General features: G+C 37.1%; 1 protein-coding gene across 8 annotated transcripts in view; it reads right to left on the bottom strand.

The window, feature by feature from the left end:
• Positions 1–5,926: 5,926 nt before the first annotated feature.
• The window catches only part of PLCH1 (phospholipase C eta 1), a 239,344-nt gene continuing 226,952 nt past the window's right edge, over positions 5,927–18,318 (bottom strand). For 5 of the 8 annotated variants that reach the window (XM_032262656.1, XM_032262664.1, XM_032262698.1 and 2 more), the window contains 6 exons: positions 15,736–15,820; positions 13,665–13,811; positions 13,048–13,127; positions 11,491–11,550; positions 10,700–11,054; positions 5,927–8,383 (listed from right to left, as the gene is read on the bottom strand). In XM_032262656.1, coding sequence (XP_032118547.1) covers positions 6,300–8,383; positions 10,700–11,054; positions 11,491–11,550; positions 13,048–13,127; positions 13,665–13,811; positions 15,736–15,820 — 2,811 coding nt within the window. In that variant the 3' untranslated portion in view covers positions 5,927–6,299. Of the gene's footprint in view, positions 8,384–8,730; positions 11,055–11,490; positions 11,551–13,047; positions 13,128–13,664; positions 13,812–15,735; positions 15,821–18,318 lie in introns of those variants that run through there. The other 3 variants (XM_032262706.1, XM_032262690.1, XM_032262716.1) reach the window with 3 other exon arrangements.

Here is an 18,318-nt window from a genome sequence, read left to right as displayed (position 1 = left end):
ACCAACCCAAATGCCCATCGACGATAGACTGGATAGGGAAAATGTGGCACATATACACCATGGAATATTATGCAGCCATCAAAAACGATGAGTTTGGGTCCTTTGTAGGGACATGGATGAACCTGGAAACCATCATTCTCAGCAAACTGACAGAACAGCAGAAGATCAAACACTGCATGTTCTCACTCATAGGCGGGTGTTGAACAATGAGAACACATGGACACAGGGAGGGGAGCACTACACACTGGGGTCAGTTGGGGGGAAATAGGGGAGGGACAGTGGGGGGTGGGAAGCTGGGGAGAGATAGCAAGGGGAGAAATGCCAGATGTAGGTGATGGGGAGCAAGGCAGCAAATCACACTGCCACGTGTGTTCCTATGCAACAATTTTGCATGTTCTTCACATGTACCCCAAAACCTAAAATGCAATAAAATAAATAAATGGGAAAAAAACAACAACAACAAAAAAAAAATAAGAAGCAAGAAGCTAAATTATATCACCAGAGTAAATCACCTGTCCTTACTTACTCCTGCTTACTTATTGAATGTAATTGACATTGAATGTACATGGGCTAAACTCTCCAAGACAGATTGGCTGTATAATGAAAAAACAAGACCCATTGATTTGTTGCCTACAAGAAACACACTTCACTTAAACACATAGACTGAAAATACAGAGATGGAAAAAGATATTCCATGCCAATGGAAACCAAAAAAAGAGCAGGAGTTACTATACTTCTATCAGACAAAATAGATTTCAAGACAAAAATGATAAGAAGAGACAAAGAAGCTCATTCCATAATGATAAAGGGGTCACTTCAGCAAGAAAATATAACAATTTTAAACATATATGCACTTAAAAAGGAACACACAGATATATAAAGCAGATGTTATTAGAGCTAAAGAGAGAGAAAAGCCTTAATACAATAAGAGTGAAAGACATCAACACTCCACTTTCAGCATTAGCCAGATCTTCCAGATAGAAAATCAACAAAGAAACATGAGACTTAACCCGCACTACAGACAAAATGGATCTAATAGATATTTACAGAATACTTCATCCAAGACCTGCAGAATACACATTCCTTTTCTTAGCACATGGATCATTCTCAGGACAGACCATATGTTAGGTCACAAAACAAGTCTTAAAACATTTTTAAAAATTGAAATAATATCAAGTATCTTCTCTGACCACGATGGAATAAAACTAAAAATTAATAACAAGAGAAATTTTGGAAACTATACAAATATATGGAAATTAAACAATATGTTTCTGAGTAACCACTGGTTCAAAAAGGAATTAAGAAGAAAATTTAAAAATTTCTTGAAACAAATGATAATGGAAACATAATGCCAAAACCTATGGGATACAGCAAAAACAGTACTCAGAGGGAAATTTATAGCTAAAAGTGCCTACCTTTAAAAAGAGGAAAAACTTCAAATGAACAATCTAACAATGCATCTTAAAGAACTAGAAAAGCAAAGCAAACCAAACCCAAAATTAGTAGAAAAAAATAATAAAGATCAGAGCATGAATAAATAAAATGAAAATGAAAAAAATTACAAAGGATCAATAAAACAAAAAGCTAGGGTTTTCTAATGTTAAACAAAATTGACAGACCTTTATCCAGACTAATAAATAAGATCCAAATAAAAAAAATGAGAAAGAAAAAAGAGGCATTAAATCTGGCATTGCAGAAATTCAAAGGATCATTTGTGGCTACCATGGGGAACTATATGCCAATAAACTGGAAAATCTAGAAGTTCACAAATTCCTGGATATATACAACCTACCAAGATTGAACCAGGAAGAAATCCAAAACCTGAACAAATCATTAACAAGTAATGAGATCAAAGCTGTAATAAAAAGTGTCCCAGTAGAGAAAAGCCTGTAACCTGATGGTTTCACTGCTGAATTCTACCAAACATTTAAAGAATAACTTATACCAATCCTACTCAAACTATTCCAGAAAATAGAGGAAGAAGGAGCGCTTCCAAACTCTTTCTATGAGGCCAGTATTACCTTGACACAAAAACCAGAAAAAGATGCATCAAAAAAAGAAAATGACAGGCCAATATCCGTGATGAACATTGATGCAAAAATCCTCAACAAAATACTAGCAAACCAAATTTAGCAATACATTAGAAAGAGCATTCATTATGACAAAGTGTAATTTATCAACCATGGATGGTTCAACATATGCAAATTAGTCAATGTAATACATCAGATCAACAGAATAAAGAATAAAACCATATGATCATTTAAATTGATGCTGAAAAAGCATTTGATAAAATTTAATATTTCTTTATCATAAAAACCTTCAAAAAACTGAGGCTAGAAGGAACACATCTCAATGTAATAAAATCCATATACAGCAGACTGTCAGCTAGTATCATACTGAATGGGGAAAAACTGAAAGCCTTTCCTCTAAGATCTGGAACGTTATGAGGAAACAATCAACAAAGTGAAAAGAGAACCCACAAAATGAGAGAAAATATTTGCAAACAACCCCTCTGACAAGGATTAATAACCAGAATATATGAGTTCAAACAACACTATAGAAAAAAAAAATCTAATAATCTGATCAAAAAATGGGCAAAATATTTGAATACACCTTTCTCAAAAGAAGACATACAAATGGCAAACGGGCATATGAAAAGATGTTCAACATCATCAATCATCAGAGAAATGCAAATAGAAACTATGATGAGATATCATCTCACCCCAGTTAAAATGGCTTATATCCAAAAGACAGGCAATAACAAATGCTGGTGAGGATATGGAGAAAAGGGAATTATTGTACACTGTTGGTGGGAATGTAAATTAGTATAATCACTATGGAGAACAGTTTGGAAGTGCCTCAAAAAACTAAAAATTGAGCTATCATATGATCCAGCAATACCACTTCTAGGTATATACTCCAAAGAAAGGAAATCAGTATATTGAAGAGATATCTGTACTCTTATGTTTGTTGCAGCACTGCTTACATTAGCTAAGATTTAGAAGCAACCCAAGTGCCTATCAGTAGATGAATGGATAAAGAAAATGTGGTACATATACACAATGGAGTACCATTCAGCCATAGAAAAGAATGAGATCATCATTTGCAGAACACGGATGGAACTGGAGATCATTATGTTAAATGAAATAAGCCAGGTACAGAGAAAATAAACATTGCATGTTCTCACTTATTTGTAGGATCTAAAAATCAAAACAATTGAATTCATGGACATAGAGTAGAAGGATGGTTACCACAGGCTGGAAAGTGTAGCAAGAGGCTGGGAGGGTGGAGGTGGAGATGGCTAATTAGTACAAAAAATATATATATACAAAGAATGAATAAGACCTACTATATGATAGCACAATAGAATGTCTATAATCAATAACAATTTAATTGTATATTTTAAAATAAAGAGTACAATTGGCTTGTTCATAAGTCAAAGGGTAAGTCAAAGGACAAATGCTTGAGGGGATGGACACCCCATTCTCCATGATGTGCTTATTTCAAATTGCATACTTATATCAAAACATCTTATGTACTCCATACATATAGGCACCTACTGTATACCCACACAAATGAAAACTAAAAAAAAAAAATTTAAGAGGACTTAAATTCAATATTCACCAAGAAGTAATACGTGCTTCTGATTTTTTTTAAAGAGAAAGTATCAGCTAAATGAATGTGCTAATGGATTATGCTTAATGGAAACAGCACTGCTGAGCCTCAGTTTTTTCATCTTCGAAATGAACTTGATTTAATCCCAGTCCATTATCAAATTTGCTTTTCAAATATTTCCATTTAAGAACTTTAAGGAGCACAGGAAAATAAATATTTCCTGGGAGAACCAGAAGTACTGTGCATCCAACCTATTTTCTTCTTTTGGGAGGAGGTACATATGATAATTTAATACATTCATATAATTTGTAAAGAACAAATCAGTGTACCTGGGATATCTATCGCCTTAAATATTAGTCTTTTATTTGTGTTAGAAACATTCCCTATCTATTTTCTAAAATTGCTTGCATTTTACTTCCCACAATTTTTGGAATCTCCTAGTTCTAGTCTATAAAATGTCAGTGTTTACTTTAACAAAAAAAATGTAAACTCCTGGATTTTTTTTAGAGCAAAGATACCATCAAATCCTAAAAAGCAGCTAAATTCTATTCTTTGGCAAGTGAATTTTAACAAGCATACATCATGTCAATCCCTTCTAAAACAAGGATACCTTAAAAACAAACCAAGGTCTAAGGATAGAAGTTAGGGGGTTCAAAGCCCCCAAGAAAATAAAAATGTCTTGGGCTCACAAAGGGCATGGAAATGGGTCATCCATCCTTTCACCATTATACATCAAATCCCAAGCAGATTCCCCCTGCCTGTCCAGGAAATAAAGGACCCCCAACCTTGGGGAAAAGCTCAGAGTTGGGGACCCAGAGAACCAGGGACCAAGTGTTCTCCTCTGCACTCTTCCCCCACATCACAAAGCTTCAGACGATTTCAGTTGCCAAACATAGCATCTCACTTGCCTTCCTCACATGGCTCCCCTACCCACCACCACCACCATCACCACTACCACCACTCCCTTCCCACGGCCCACCACCACAACCAGTTTGGAAGGCTTATTTTTAAACATGCAATAGCAATGCCAAATGCAAAGAAACTCATCACATTTGATTTTTTTTCAAGTCACCTCACAAATATCCTCTTTAAAGCATAAGGAAAACACTCGGAGACATAAATTCCTGCTTAAAATTGTCCTCCGTGATAGCTTTCTATTTTGCCACAAACACATGGAAAGTATGTCCCAGTGCTCTCAGTGCTTTAGTCAATAGTCATCGTATGAATTTCAATTGTAAAAAAAGTTGACCAGTGTTTAAAAATGTGTTTTAATTATATTTTCATGAATTCCAAGAAGAACATCATCACAGTTAATGTTACAAAAACGAACAAACAAACAAACAAAAAACAACAACAAAAAAACCCCACCAAAACAAAGAGGGACATCTGAACATGCAATAAAAATGAATTCACAGTGAAAATAATGCATGTCAGTACTAAAATAGAGTTGCTTCATTCCCTGAAGGAAAAAGGTTTCTTCTAATTATCTATTAACTTGAATTTTATTATGAGAAAATATTTTTTGAAAGCTTTGGGGAGGTTTTCAATTTGTGCTACTATTATCATTAGAGTCTGATGGAAGTCCCTCATTCTGAAAGCCATTGTTTGCAGTCTATAATTCAATCAGATAATTCAAAAGTACAAGTAGTTTGGCAACTGGCTTCTTGTTACATACAAAGCCATTAGCAAAAATATGTAACAAAATGTATGTAAAACAAACAATTTTGTCCTTATATACAAAAGACGGCCTTCCTCACACTCTTGTAGCCTATTCCAAAAAGTGGGGAGGGCATAGGGAACAGCTATCTATCCCCTTTAAACTCTCATTATGGGTGGGATGAGAACATCCTAAAAGGCCAGGTAACTATTTTTAAGTTTTTAAAAACTGAGTTATAAAAATGCATCTGGAGGCCAGGTGCGGTGGCTCATGCCTGTAATCCTAGGACTTTGGGAGGCCGAGGGAGGTGAGTCATGAGGTCAGGAATTCAAGACCAGCCTGGCCAACATGGTGAAACCTTGTCTCTACTAAAAAAAAAGTACAAAAAATTAGCTTGGTGTGGTGGTGGGTGCCTGTGATCCCAGCTGCTCGGGAGGCTGAGGCAGGAGAATTGCTTGAACCCGGGAGGTGGAGGTTGCAGTGAGCCAAGATTGCACCACTGCACTCCAGGCTGGGTGACAGAGTTGAGACTCCATGTCAAAAAAGAAAATGCATCTGGACTTCTCAACAAAGAGGGAAACATAGGAAAAATGATAACAGATTAAAGTACAGAATTCATCCCTTTGTTGTTTGCAAAGTCTCTTAACTCAACGGTTAGAGAGTAAAAATGACTACATTTGTGACTGCAATCTGAGGACACAGTAAAGGACATCTTGGTGAAACATACACACATTATAACCCGAGCTGCTCAGGAGTTTCACATCTAGGGCATGCACATATGTCATACTGATACAGTTTACAACACCTCAGAGGAGAAAGATCATAACAGGTACATGGGAAGTGTCACCAAATCTATATACAAACACATTAACAGGGAGAACACACGAAGTCAGAGGGAGACCCAAATGCAAGTTTAAAAATACATCTGAAAATCATTCCCAAGCCAAGGAACTTATGTACTGAAAACTGAAAATTCTGACATTCTACGGAATACCTTGTAAACCTTAAGAATGCAGTTTTACATAATTCACAGTCTCAAAAGAAAATAAATTTCTGGTTTATCATCATTACTTGGCTCAGTCTGCAAAACAGAATTATCTGAACAAAATTGGTCAATGTAGCCATAGCGAAGGGCCGTGCATGCCCCCTCTGGGATGCCCCGGCTTTCAAGGCCACCCCCTTTCGTGTTCCTCAGGTAGCCTGCGATGTAGGAGCCAGTGGAGTGGCGATTCACCGCAGGGGTGGGTGCTGAGGGTTTGTTTCTAAGAATCACTCCTCCTCCATTGCTGGGGTTTGGAACTTTCTGCTTGTTGGCTTCCTGTTTCTCCTTGGCACGACTAGCAATATTGCGCACTCTGCTCTGACTTCTGGATGACAACTTTCTGACCAGTGCCCGGGGGAGCTGATTGGCATCCTGCTTTGAATATAGCACTTGGCAGTTGTCTTCCTGGTCAAAGGACACAAGCTTCCGAAGCTGCTCCGTCAGGGCATCTATAGGCTCTAACGACTTTGTCTTCACAGTCATGCCCTTCTTGTCTCTAATGCCAGTTGTAACAAAACTCTTACTAATACACTGGTACTTGCTCTCAAAATTGCAGGCAATGTCCTCTGATGTTAAGTCCCCTAGACTTTTGGATTTGCAAGGACTGGGCAGTTTCAGAGCAGGCAAAGGAAGATGTGTCAATTGCTTGGGTACAGGGGCATGCACATCTTGAGCACTAGACTGCTGGGGCACACAGGTCTGGAACATTTTTGCATCTGAATTTGAGAGATGGTTATGCACAAAGTCAGCACCCTGATATGCTAGGTAAGAAATACGTTGAGTTTTGACATCTTGAATATTGTTGAATATTTCAGGGACAGAAGGGTGGAGGGTCTCTTTACAGTAGCCGTTTCTCAAACCTCTCTGCAAGTGTTCTACCACATCCTGACTGTACTTCAGTTTTAAAGGAGAAGCAAGTTGACTTGTGCCCTCTCTTTTATATTCACAAGTTGTTAGAGAAAGATTTTCTGATTCTCCATCAATTTCCACAAGGCTGCTCTCCCCCGAATTGAAACAGAGAGTGGGATCAGGTATTACAGCCTCCAGGGTCAAATCAGGGTAAGAGGCTGGGCTGCAGCTCTTCAGTGTTTCCCGGTCTTCTCCCTTAGTAGGACTTTTTGGTAACCAGCCATGAGAAGTATTAGGGGACCCAGGCAGGCTGCTCTCTACGGCCCCTGTCTTGGCCTTACTAGAAAGGTCATCATCTGGTTTGGTTTTAGAGATGGGAGTGCAGGTAGTTTCATAAACTGTATATGTTGCATGTTTGGTGGTTTCAGGACTCGAGAGTGTTATCAGCTCCGGAGATGAGCACAGGAGGGAAGACTTGGATTTTCCCTTGGAAAAACCATGCTTGATGGGTATTTTTAGGCCCAGGCTAGGCAGGGGACAATGGTCTGACATCACACTGGTATTTTGAAGATGAGACACAACTGTGATAGCTGGATCGTTGGTCTCGTCAAGCTGGCCAATCAGGGCTGAGATGGAACTGCCTGGCTCATTCTCATTTGTTAAAGTGACATTGTCAATAAGATGGGAAATTTCACTCTCCTGCAGAATTGCAGTTGAATGTAGGTCAGGTATGTCAGAGCAGAGCACGGAGACGTCTGACAAAGAAAAGGATGTTGCAGCTCGGCCCTTACCTCCACTACCTTCCATGTTCTTAATTTCTAGGTTGCTATGAGAAAGGATGCTTCCTGACAAGATGGTTTTCCCTTCCACAAAGCCCTCGGCATTCCCCTTTTCCTTGATTTTCACACCATGCGGATCTTGTGTGGGGTTAACTACAGGATCAGGAGCCAAATGCTGCCTTGGGGAGAGAGACTTGTTGGGACAGGGATTTTCCTGGCAATCACCTGTGGCATTTGATGCAGTTCTCCCATCCTTAGGCCTTGACATGCCCAACTGTTCTCCTGTGACTGACATGTGGGCAGTAGATACAATGGCATCCTCTTGGCTGGTATCTTTGTGGAGAAGAGCACTGAAGGAGGAAGATAACTTTTTGTTGAAATTTAGAAAATGTGGATCTTTAATACTTGCTTTCCCTTTCCTTCTGCCATCTTTATCCTCTGCTGAAGGAAACAAACAACATTTTAGATGACATGTATCAGTTTATGTAGGACCTGCAAACACTCATGTTTTCTTCAGACAGACAAATGGAGAATGTAAATCTGTTACACTGTGACAGAATATAATTATGGATTGCATAGGTTTGCAACGAAGTGTCTGTGTGATGAATAAATGGTAAAATATAGTTATAGGAATTTCACTGAAGCTTCCCTTTGAGTATCTATTACATCTGTAAAGGATGTAATATTCATTGCCAAAAAAATGTCAATGAGTTACCATACTTTTACAGTGAGGATTACCTTACGTTGTTTCCTATTCAGATTTGTACTACACAGAAGCATGGCAATAAAAACAGAACAAGACAGCTCTGTTAAACAAAGCATTGTGGTACCTGTAAGCAAGATACTATAAGCTTTCAGTTATACATGTATTAGTTAAAAAAAAAAAAGAAGAAGAAGAAAAACATAAATAACATCATTTTTAAAACATTTTGGCAGCATATTTCATTTAATCAGTTAGTTTCTAAAATAATTGGAAGGTGTGACAAATGCATTAAAATATCAATATCTGTTGATTTAAAATGTAAAGAAAATAATTGGCTGTCAATTCCATGTCATTGCTAATATCTAATTTTTGGTTAATCATATATTTCTTTTTAATATGCAAATTTCATATTGCATCTTTTCCTAAAAGTGGCAGTGAGTTGTCAGGCACAGTAAAGGTAAATCGTGAAAACACAATTCACATAATTTGGGATATCCCATCATGGTTAGCATACTGCTAGGAGAGTATAAGGTATTCAATTCTTGATCAGATTATTTTAATAATACTTTCAGAGTCATCCTGTATAAGAAAAAAGAATTTGTTTAACTTATTAGTTTCCAAACTAAAAATATTCATCATAAAAATTTTGAAAACCTCAAAGAATTATAAAGGAAAAATTAAATACCATATGATGTTATCACTGAGACAGTCACTGTAAGCTTTTGCAGAAGAACAGAATAATGTATAGAATTTTGTATTCTGCTTTTTCTGTGCTTAATGGTTTTTTCTGTAATATAACTATGTATTTTTTTATATTTACCAAAAGTCATGTATATTATATTTATAACATACATGACTAATTTATATAACTGTTTTTTTTAAAGTAGAAAAGAAACATCACCTCAAAATTGCTTTCTAACTCACCTTAATGGTATTAACATCTTATTTGTGGCATTAACAGGATAGAACCAACTTCTATTGAATACAGCTTTATTTTTCCCAAAGATGGGGTTTTGAAATACATTTTAAGGCACATATTTTATCTCTTCTGTGACACTCCTCTTAGCAAAATTTCAAGTTTTTAAATGTTCTTTTTCTCCTTCAAATAAACCATTCAAGAATATCTTATAACAAAAATCAATACAAGTAAAACGGTGTTCGTGAGAAAAGAAATCACTGAAAATAGAACATTTGATAAAAGATAAATGAACAATTTTGCTAAAGGAAATCAATACCACATTTTACTTGTCTGAGGTGATTCTGATTTAATTAAAATGTATTTGGTGCATAGGCATCAAATGGACATAGTTTTGGCACTTAAATTTACCCCCAGGTAGGATGGGATGGGAGTCACCGACATCACTCAAAAGCTCTCTGCCACACTTCAAGGCAGTCCTCACTCTTTATTGTGCTCACAATATGAGTCAATGATACACTCAAATTAAGGAAAAAGACAGGCAGCACCTGGTTCCTATGTTTGTAGAGCCCATAACCACACTGAAGCTGCAGACATGCCTCCATCCCTGCCAGCATCTAAGGATCAGGGAAGAGAGGCCATAGAAAAACACTGCCTGAGCCACCTTTTGAGAAAAAAAAGATTTGCTTGTTTTTGAAAAAGGTGGCTTGTTTTCAACATCTGGCTTTCTTTCTCCATAAACATTTCCAATCATCGAAAGATCATATGGTAAGAAAAGTAATACAACCATATTCACCCTCAGAACAATCAGTAAATATGGCACTCATTTGGAAAACCAATATTTTGAATCCTATTTTGCAGGTTTCACCTTCCTCTCTGCACCATCACATCTAATGGCTCCCCTATCCCTCACTGTCAATTTCTGACGTTGATACTATAAAGCTCTTGGTGAGGAGAAAATGGATCTACCTGGCCCCTAAAGTTTGAAATCTTCTGGTCTAGAAGATTACATTAAAAATTATTGATTTTTCAGTATATTTTACTTTGAGTACAGAATGTCAACCACTTCATAATGGTAATCAGGGATTGAAATGCAGCCTAGAAGGGTTTAGTCTTAGAGAAACTTAAAGCATCTTACCCAGAGAGTTTTCTTTTCCTTCAACGTCTTTTGCTGTTTCTGATAAGGGCAGCGACAAAGCTCCCAGAAGGTTTCTGTCAATGGGCATAGAGACAGGGCGTGCTTGCAAACTACGTGTGGTCCTCCTCAGCACGCCATCTTGATCTCTTGTGGCCTCAGACACAGAATCCTTTATCTCCACCATTTCTTGGAAGCCCATTTTGCTCTTTTTCCTGCCTTTGGCCGGGGCGCTCGCCGTGCGTCGCAGAATTCTATCTCCAATCGATCGTTTCCGTACATAATGGGAATTGTTTTCTGAAGAACTGTGCCTAGGATTCTTATTGAACAGTCCCTTCAGACCCTGGAGTTGTCTGTTCTGAAGACACAAAATGACCAACCACAAGTTAAGAAAATGCCATCATGTCAACAATTTGCCTTTAAAATGACAGCTCCATGAAAAATGAATATAAACCGAAATTGTACAGCCATTGAAATATATTCAAACCAAGAAAGCAGCAGCTCACAGCATGTTTGCACAACTTCATGCACATCTTATCAACCTTACTTTGCAAGGACTTCAGCCTTCCATTCTTACATCAAGCTTTCCCAGAAGTTTCCTACTCAGAGATGACAAAGTGGTAGGAAAAATCTCCACAACTAACAGACTGCTACAAACTTCAGGCGCCTTAAAGCAACAGATGCATGTTTCAAAGTGGTAAGCAGGAAAATGGAGTGATATGAAAAAGCATGCTGCCATAACCACTTAAAAAGAAATATGCCGGCCAGAATAAAGCACCATGCTGAGAAACTACCTTTGTAGCTCCTAGAAAGTGCAATATTGTATAACTGGGGTTGAGTATTAAAGGGCTCCACTGCAAAGGAAAAAACAAACACAAAAAAACACAATTGGGGCTCACTGAAGAAGGTGGCACAGGTAAACACAAAAGAAAAAATGTATACATGTCTATAAACCCTTTCTCCTACTTTTGGGGATTTTCAGTCTTACGCTTATTCATTGTTCAACCAATACCACTACACTGTGATGTGTGGATCCCAACCCGAACCCATCTTGAAAGGAATATATAATATGACTCATGAATGGACATTTACTTAGGAGAGAGGATAGAGGTGATATAGAACACATTCAGATTTTAATTATTTCTGGCTCAAGTTTTAAACAAATTCAGAATTTAATTGTTTCCCTCAACATGATAAATGCTAGAGATAATTTGTAGTTAACCTGGGATTCCTAGTATTCAAGAATCATTTTTGAATTATTTATATTTGTGGCGACTAGGGCGAGAGGCAAGATCCCAAAATGCGGCACAAACAGAAGTTCAGAACTAAACACAGAAAGTTATGGTATAAAACTTCACCAGTCTTAGAAATTAAGATCCTCACACCCACACTTCCATGCCCTTGCTGACTGATATGAAAATAAACATTATATTCCCCAATTTAGCTTGAAATGGTCCATTCCTTATTAATTGGATTGCAGTCATAATAACATTAATATTAGCCAATATTTCTGAGGATTTACTATGTACCAGGCAGCTTTCCAAAGATAAGGTCTATATTTATTTATGAGGTTGGTACTATTTTTAGCCCATATTCACAAATGAGAAAGCTTCCAGCTAGACAGATTTTCTGATAAAGAGCACTGGACATTTCCAGGCCCCATTCAATGCTTTAACAGTCCCTCCAAATCCCATGTGGTCCTGAAAATTCATACCAGTAGCCAAGTCCCCAATTACTTGACATGACCAGAGGACAACCTATTGATCTGTAAACCTCAAAAATGAGTTCTATAACCAAGACAACAGCATCAGGAAAGAAACAGAATATATTTTTTGTGGTCTCCTTTTCAGCCCCATAGGTAGCTTTAAAATTCATTCACAATTTTTAGATTTTCAGTTAAAAACAACAGTACTATATAAATGTGGCTTGCCTAGAAGCAGCTGGGATCATAGCCCAGTAAGTACAGGTAATTCGTCAACCATCTGAGACACTACATTTCCCACTGAGGCCAGCGGAGTCTTTTTAAGGATTAATATAAAATTCAATGTTTAGTTATATTTTCATTGTTTTAACCAAACAAATTGTTGCCTGAGAGAATAATAGTTTTCTCAATTCTATTAAGCCCAGAGAGGGCCCCAGTATAGAAGAAATGGGTACACACCCTTAAACAGTGAAAAGTACAGGTGGATCAGGACATGACTGGAATAGCAGACGGAGCTTGCTAGGCTCCCTTATAGTCTTTGGTTCAAGAACAGTTTGTCAAAATTTACATTCCTATTATGCAACTAATCAGTAGCATTGTTGGGGACCGTATTAGTGTATGTGACTTTAAACCCTATGGTCTTTCTCACCTTTCCATAGATTTCATTGATGGTTATGTGTACAAATATAGATGCTTCTGTCAGTCCTTCCAAATAGACATGTCGGTAACCTGATAAAAGAAAAGAGAGTCATTTCTTCTTAACTGAACTTGCATTTGGCTTTCCCACGGGTGCAATAAAATTAAGTATCTGACTTGACTATAGTTTTGTTTTTGTTTTTGAGACAGAGTTTTGTTCTGTCACCCAGGCTGGAATGCAGTGGCATGAACTCGGCTCACAGCAACCTCCGACTCCTGGGTTCAAGTGATTCCCCTGCCTCAGCCTCCTGAGTAGCTGGGATTACAGGTGCTCACCACCACACCTGGCTAATTTTTGTATTTTTAGTAGAGACAGGGTTTTGCCATGTTACCCAGGCTGATCTTGAACTCCTGGCCTTAACTGATTCACCCACCTCGGCTTCCCAAAGTACTGGGATTACAGGTGTGACCCACTGCACATTTTTACAAAGCTTGTTAAAAGTCACATGTATCATATGACATATATTTTATATATCACATATATTATTATGTAAGTAACATATCATGTATTACATCTTCCAGAGAAAAAGGAATGGCCAGTCTAGAGAGAAAAGGCCAGCTCATACCTACCAGGCACTAAGCTGCTGAAGGTCACGGTTCTTTGTCCAACAAAATCTCGTCCAATGGGATCATGATCCCACACAAGGAACCTAACCAAAGCGATTTCTGGCATGTGTACTGTAAATGTCAGTGTTTCTTCCCACACAGGGTTAAATCCTCAGAGAAATAGGGAAAGAAAAATCAGAAAAGCAAACAACTTGGCTGAAAATGAGTTGGCTGCAACACATCCAAAGCACATGGTGAAAATTGCTTGCAATGGTTATTAAACTCATAAAGACAACTAAGCCACTCCAGGATGCCTTACTGGAATAAAGTCTTGAAATTTACCCCCTTGCTAGAAAATAATTGGTAAGAAAATTGCCTGTAAATTATCATATCAATTCTATTAATCTTTGATGCCTAACAGTGTTATAGAGCTTTTTAGTATTCAGAATGCTTCAATAAGTTTGAAACTTATCAATAGTAGTGATCTAAGAACAATGTTTTAGCAAAAACAATAAAGAATGATATCCTCTCCCAACAGAATTATGCTTCTCTGACACCAAAAATTCTGCTACTGTAATAACCACCAACAACCATTTTATAAAGTGCTTTTGCAGATTTCAACTACTATTGTACATATATCATCATATTTCTTATAGCAATTCTCTAAGAGTTTTAGAGGATTTTTAGAGTTTTTAGAGTTGAGCAGGTTTTTCGTTTTTGTTTCTTTTTTTTAAAATATATAACTGACTTTCAAAAAACATATTACTTTCAAAAACTATACAAGTAACATTCATATTTTAAAGTAGGAAATATCAGTATTTATAAGACATTTTGTAGTTGAGAAAATTGATGTTCATAGACAATAATGTTCACAAGGCCTTATAGTTAGTAACAGGGTCAAATTGGACTGTGCACTATTGATTCCAGTATCTCCTCATGAAGCAAGACCTTACTGCATGAATGATGTCATATTTTCAGAGCTACTGAAAAATAAGTCAAAAACATATAATTCATCTCAAATACAAAAACGCAAAAATACCTTTACTTGGTAAAATTCTCTCCAGTAAAATAACTATAAAAGTTGTTAAAAAGTCAAGTACTCTGTAAGTTTGTTTTTTCTTTCTAAAAAATGAAAATAAATTTTTTAAAATATATGCATTTAGGAGGTATTAACCACTTAACCTAATAAAAAGCTTCAAGCTAATGAAATAATTATGAGCTGAAAAATCACTGAGAGTCCCCTCTTGAATAAAAGAAGATCTCTTTGTTGACTAAGTGATGACCTCTCAATTATTTCTGAGACTAAAACAGAATAGTCTATTGAACATTAAATGTAATTTAAGAAGGTTGTTTTCTATGTGAATGTTTTTCCTAAGTTATAGGTTTGCCCTACTTGGGAATTCTAGTGTTCCTTCAGGGACTCCCTATGAACCCCTAATTTCTCAAATTAATGATTATGCTTCAAATGTATTTTACATTATTAATGACAAGAGATTGAGAAAAACAGGTATGCAATAATGTTTGTGAAATGTATGAACAAAGAAACTTCAAAAGATTAACAAGAAAAAGACATGAGGCTTGGGTAAAGAAAACTTTCTTTAAATTATGGCCAAAATATAAGAAGAATGCTACCCCTCCAATCGTATGTAAATATTCAAGAAGTAAACTCGGCAGACTATATTGTGCTTGCCTTTAGAGTTTTACATGCTCCAGAAAAAGTGAGAAATTACCAAGACACATAGGCTTCACAATGGAGCTTTGAGAAAATTCATGTCATAAAAATACAATATAAAAATATAATGGAGTCACTTCCTCAGTGAAATTTTTAACCCAGTTCTTTAAAATTTCATTTACTAGAAAAAAAAAATAGCTTCAAAAGCAAAAGTCTGGAGGGCCTAGATTACAACACCATCAAAATATACCATGCATCAATCCCACAGTTACTTAGTTTCATGTGTTGAAAAGCTTTTAACATAAACTCAATGGCAGTTATGGATTTTAGAGATTTCTTGCTCTTCTACATAGATGCCTTTTTTAGTGTAAATTCTATTTCTAGACCATCTTCATTAAAAGTAAACACAGATTATCATCTTACCATTGTCATCCACCACACGGGTTTGATCTTTACAACAATCTACTGGCAATCCAATAATTTCAACTTCAACAAAAGGGTCAATGATCTATTAAATAAAGAGAAAGTATGATAGTACTATTACAAATAATATATTTCTATACATAGTTCATTAATCTGAGAATATTAACCAAAATGTCTACATTTCAACAGCAACTGATTTTATAAAGTGCTTAGTAAGAAAAAGAAATGGTACTAGGCATGGTGGATTCACATATGTGAGACAAGTATAAGACATATTAAATTACTATTTGCTAGTATTTACTAATGCCAACAAACTACCTAATGAACCTACAATTTTAGTTCAGGGCAAATACCCAACAGAACTGAGATGTTTTGCCCATGCACAAATGCTCAAAGCAGCAATATTTATAATAGCCAAACACTGGAAACAACCAAACTTTCTATCATGAGTAGGATGGATAATATGCACTTTTTGTTTTTTGTTATTTTGTTTTTTGAGATAGGGTCTCACTCTGTCTCCCAGGCTGGAGTGCAGTGGTGTGATCTTAGCTCACAGTAGCCTTTAGCTGGGACAATAGGCTCATGCCACCATAGCTGGCTAATTTTTGTATTTTTTTGTAGAGATGTGGTTTTGCCATGTTGTCCAGGCTGGTCTCAAATGCCTGAGCTCAAACAATCCACCCACCTCAACCTTCCAAAGTGCTGGGATTTTAAATGTGAGCCACTGTGCCCGGTCAGAAATATGCATTTAATGAATACTCTCAACAATGAAAAAAAAGTTCTGCTATATAATAATGTTGAGCAAGCCAGACATAAAAGAGTACCTACTCTAAGAGTCCATTTATATAAAGTTTAGGAATAGACAAAACTTGTCTGCTGTGATAGGGGTTGGTGTTTTCTATGGGAGGCAGCTGGAAGGGCAGTATTGACTGGGAAGGTGGACAGGAGCCTTCTAGGGATTCTGAATATGCTCTGTCTTGATCTGGGTGGCATAATAATTAATCAAGTTATCCATGTTTGATTTGTATACTTTAACTCCCATCCTATCCTCTAGCGGGAGGGATATTGTCTTGTTGATCATCTGTTGACTCTTTTTGTGGTGCCAGTTCTGGGCGATGAATAAGGAAGGAATAAAAACCCAAAGAATCTAGAAAAAGCTGATCTAAGAAAGTCTAAAGCAGTGAAAGCAGAGTTCTGCGCTTTTACACTGCTGGTGGGAGTGTAAAGTAGTTCAGCCACTGTGGAAGACTGTATGGTGATTCCCCAAGGATCTAGAACTAGAAATACCATTTGGCCCAGCAATCCCATTACTGGGTATATACCCAAAGAATTATAAATCATTCTGTTGTAAAGATACATGCAGATGTATGTTTATTGCGGAACTGTACACAATAGCAAAGACTTGGAACCAACTTAAATGCCCATCAATGATAGACGGGATAAAGAAAATGTGGCACATATTGGCACCAGACAAGGATGCCCGCTCTCACCACTGCTATTCAATATAGTATTAGAAGTTCTAGCCAGAGCAATCAGACAAGAAAAAGAAATAAAGGGTATTCAAATAGGAAAGGAGGAAGTCAAATTGTCTCTATTTGCAGACGACATGATTGTATATCTAGAAGACCCCATCGTCTCAGCACCAAACCTCCTGAAACTGATAAGCAAGTTCAGCAAAGTCTCAGGATACAAAATCAATGTGCAAAAATCACATGCATTCCTATACACCAATAACAGACTTAAAGAGAGCCAAATCAAGAACAAACTTACATTCACAATTGCCACAAAGAGAATAAAATACCTAGGAATACAACTAACAAGGAACGTAAAGGACCTCTTCAAGGAGAACTACAAGCCACTGCTCAACGAAATAAGAGAGGACACACACAGATGGAGAAACATTCCATGTTCATGGTTAGGAAGAATCAATATCGTGAAAATGGCCATACTGCCCAAAGTAATTTACAGATTCAATGCTATCCCCATCAAGCTACCAATGACCTTCTTTGCAGAACTGGAAAAAAACACCTTAAACTTCATATGGAACCAAAAGAGAGCCCGCATAGCCAAGTCAATTCTAAGGAAAAAGAACAAAGCGGGAGGCATCACACTACCGGACTTCAAACTATACTACAAGGCTACAGTAATCAAAACAGCATGGTACTGGTACCAAAACAGAGATATAGACCAATGGAACAGAACAGAGGTCTTGGAGGCAACACAACATATCTACAACCATCTGATCTTTGACTAACCAGACAAAAACAAGCAATGGGGAAAGGATTCCCTGTTTAATAAATGGTGTTGGGAAAGCTGGCTAGCCCTGTGCAGAAAGCAGAAACTGGACCCCTTCCTGACACCTTACACTAAAATTAACTCCAGATGGATTAAAGACTTAAACATACGACCTAACACCATAAAAACCCTAGAAGAAAATCTAGGCAAAACCATTCAGAACATAGGTGTAGGCAAGGACTTCATGACCAAAACACCAAAAGCATTGACAACAAAAGCCAAAATAGACAAATGGGACCTAATCAAACTCCACAGCTTCTGCACAACAAAAGAAACAGGCATTAGAGT

This window comes from Sapajus apella, unplaced genomic scaffold (genome assembly GCF_009761245.1).
Source record: "Sapajus apella isolate SASKATOON/1434 unplaced genomic scaffold, GSC_monkey_1.0 scaffold4, whole genome shotgun sequence".
NCBI lineage: Eukaryota > Metazoa > Chordata > Mammalia > Primates > Cebidae > Sapajus > Sapajus apella.
This window is presented reverse-complemented; position numbering and strand designations above follow the sequence as displayed.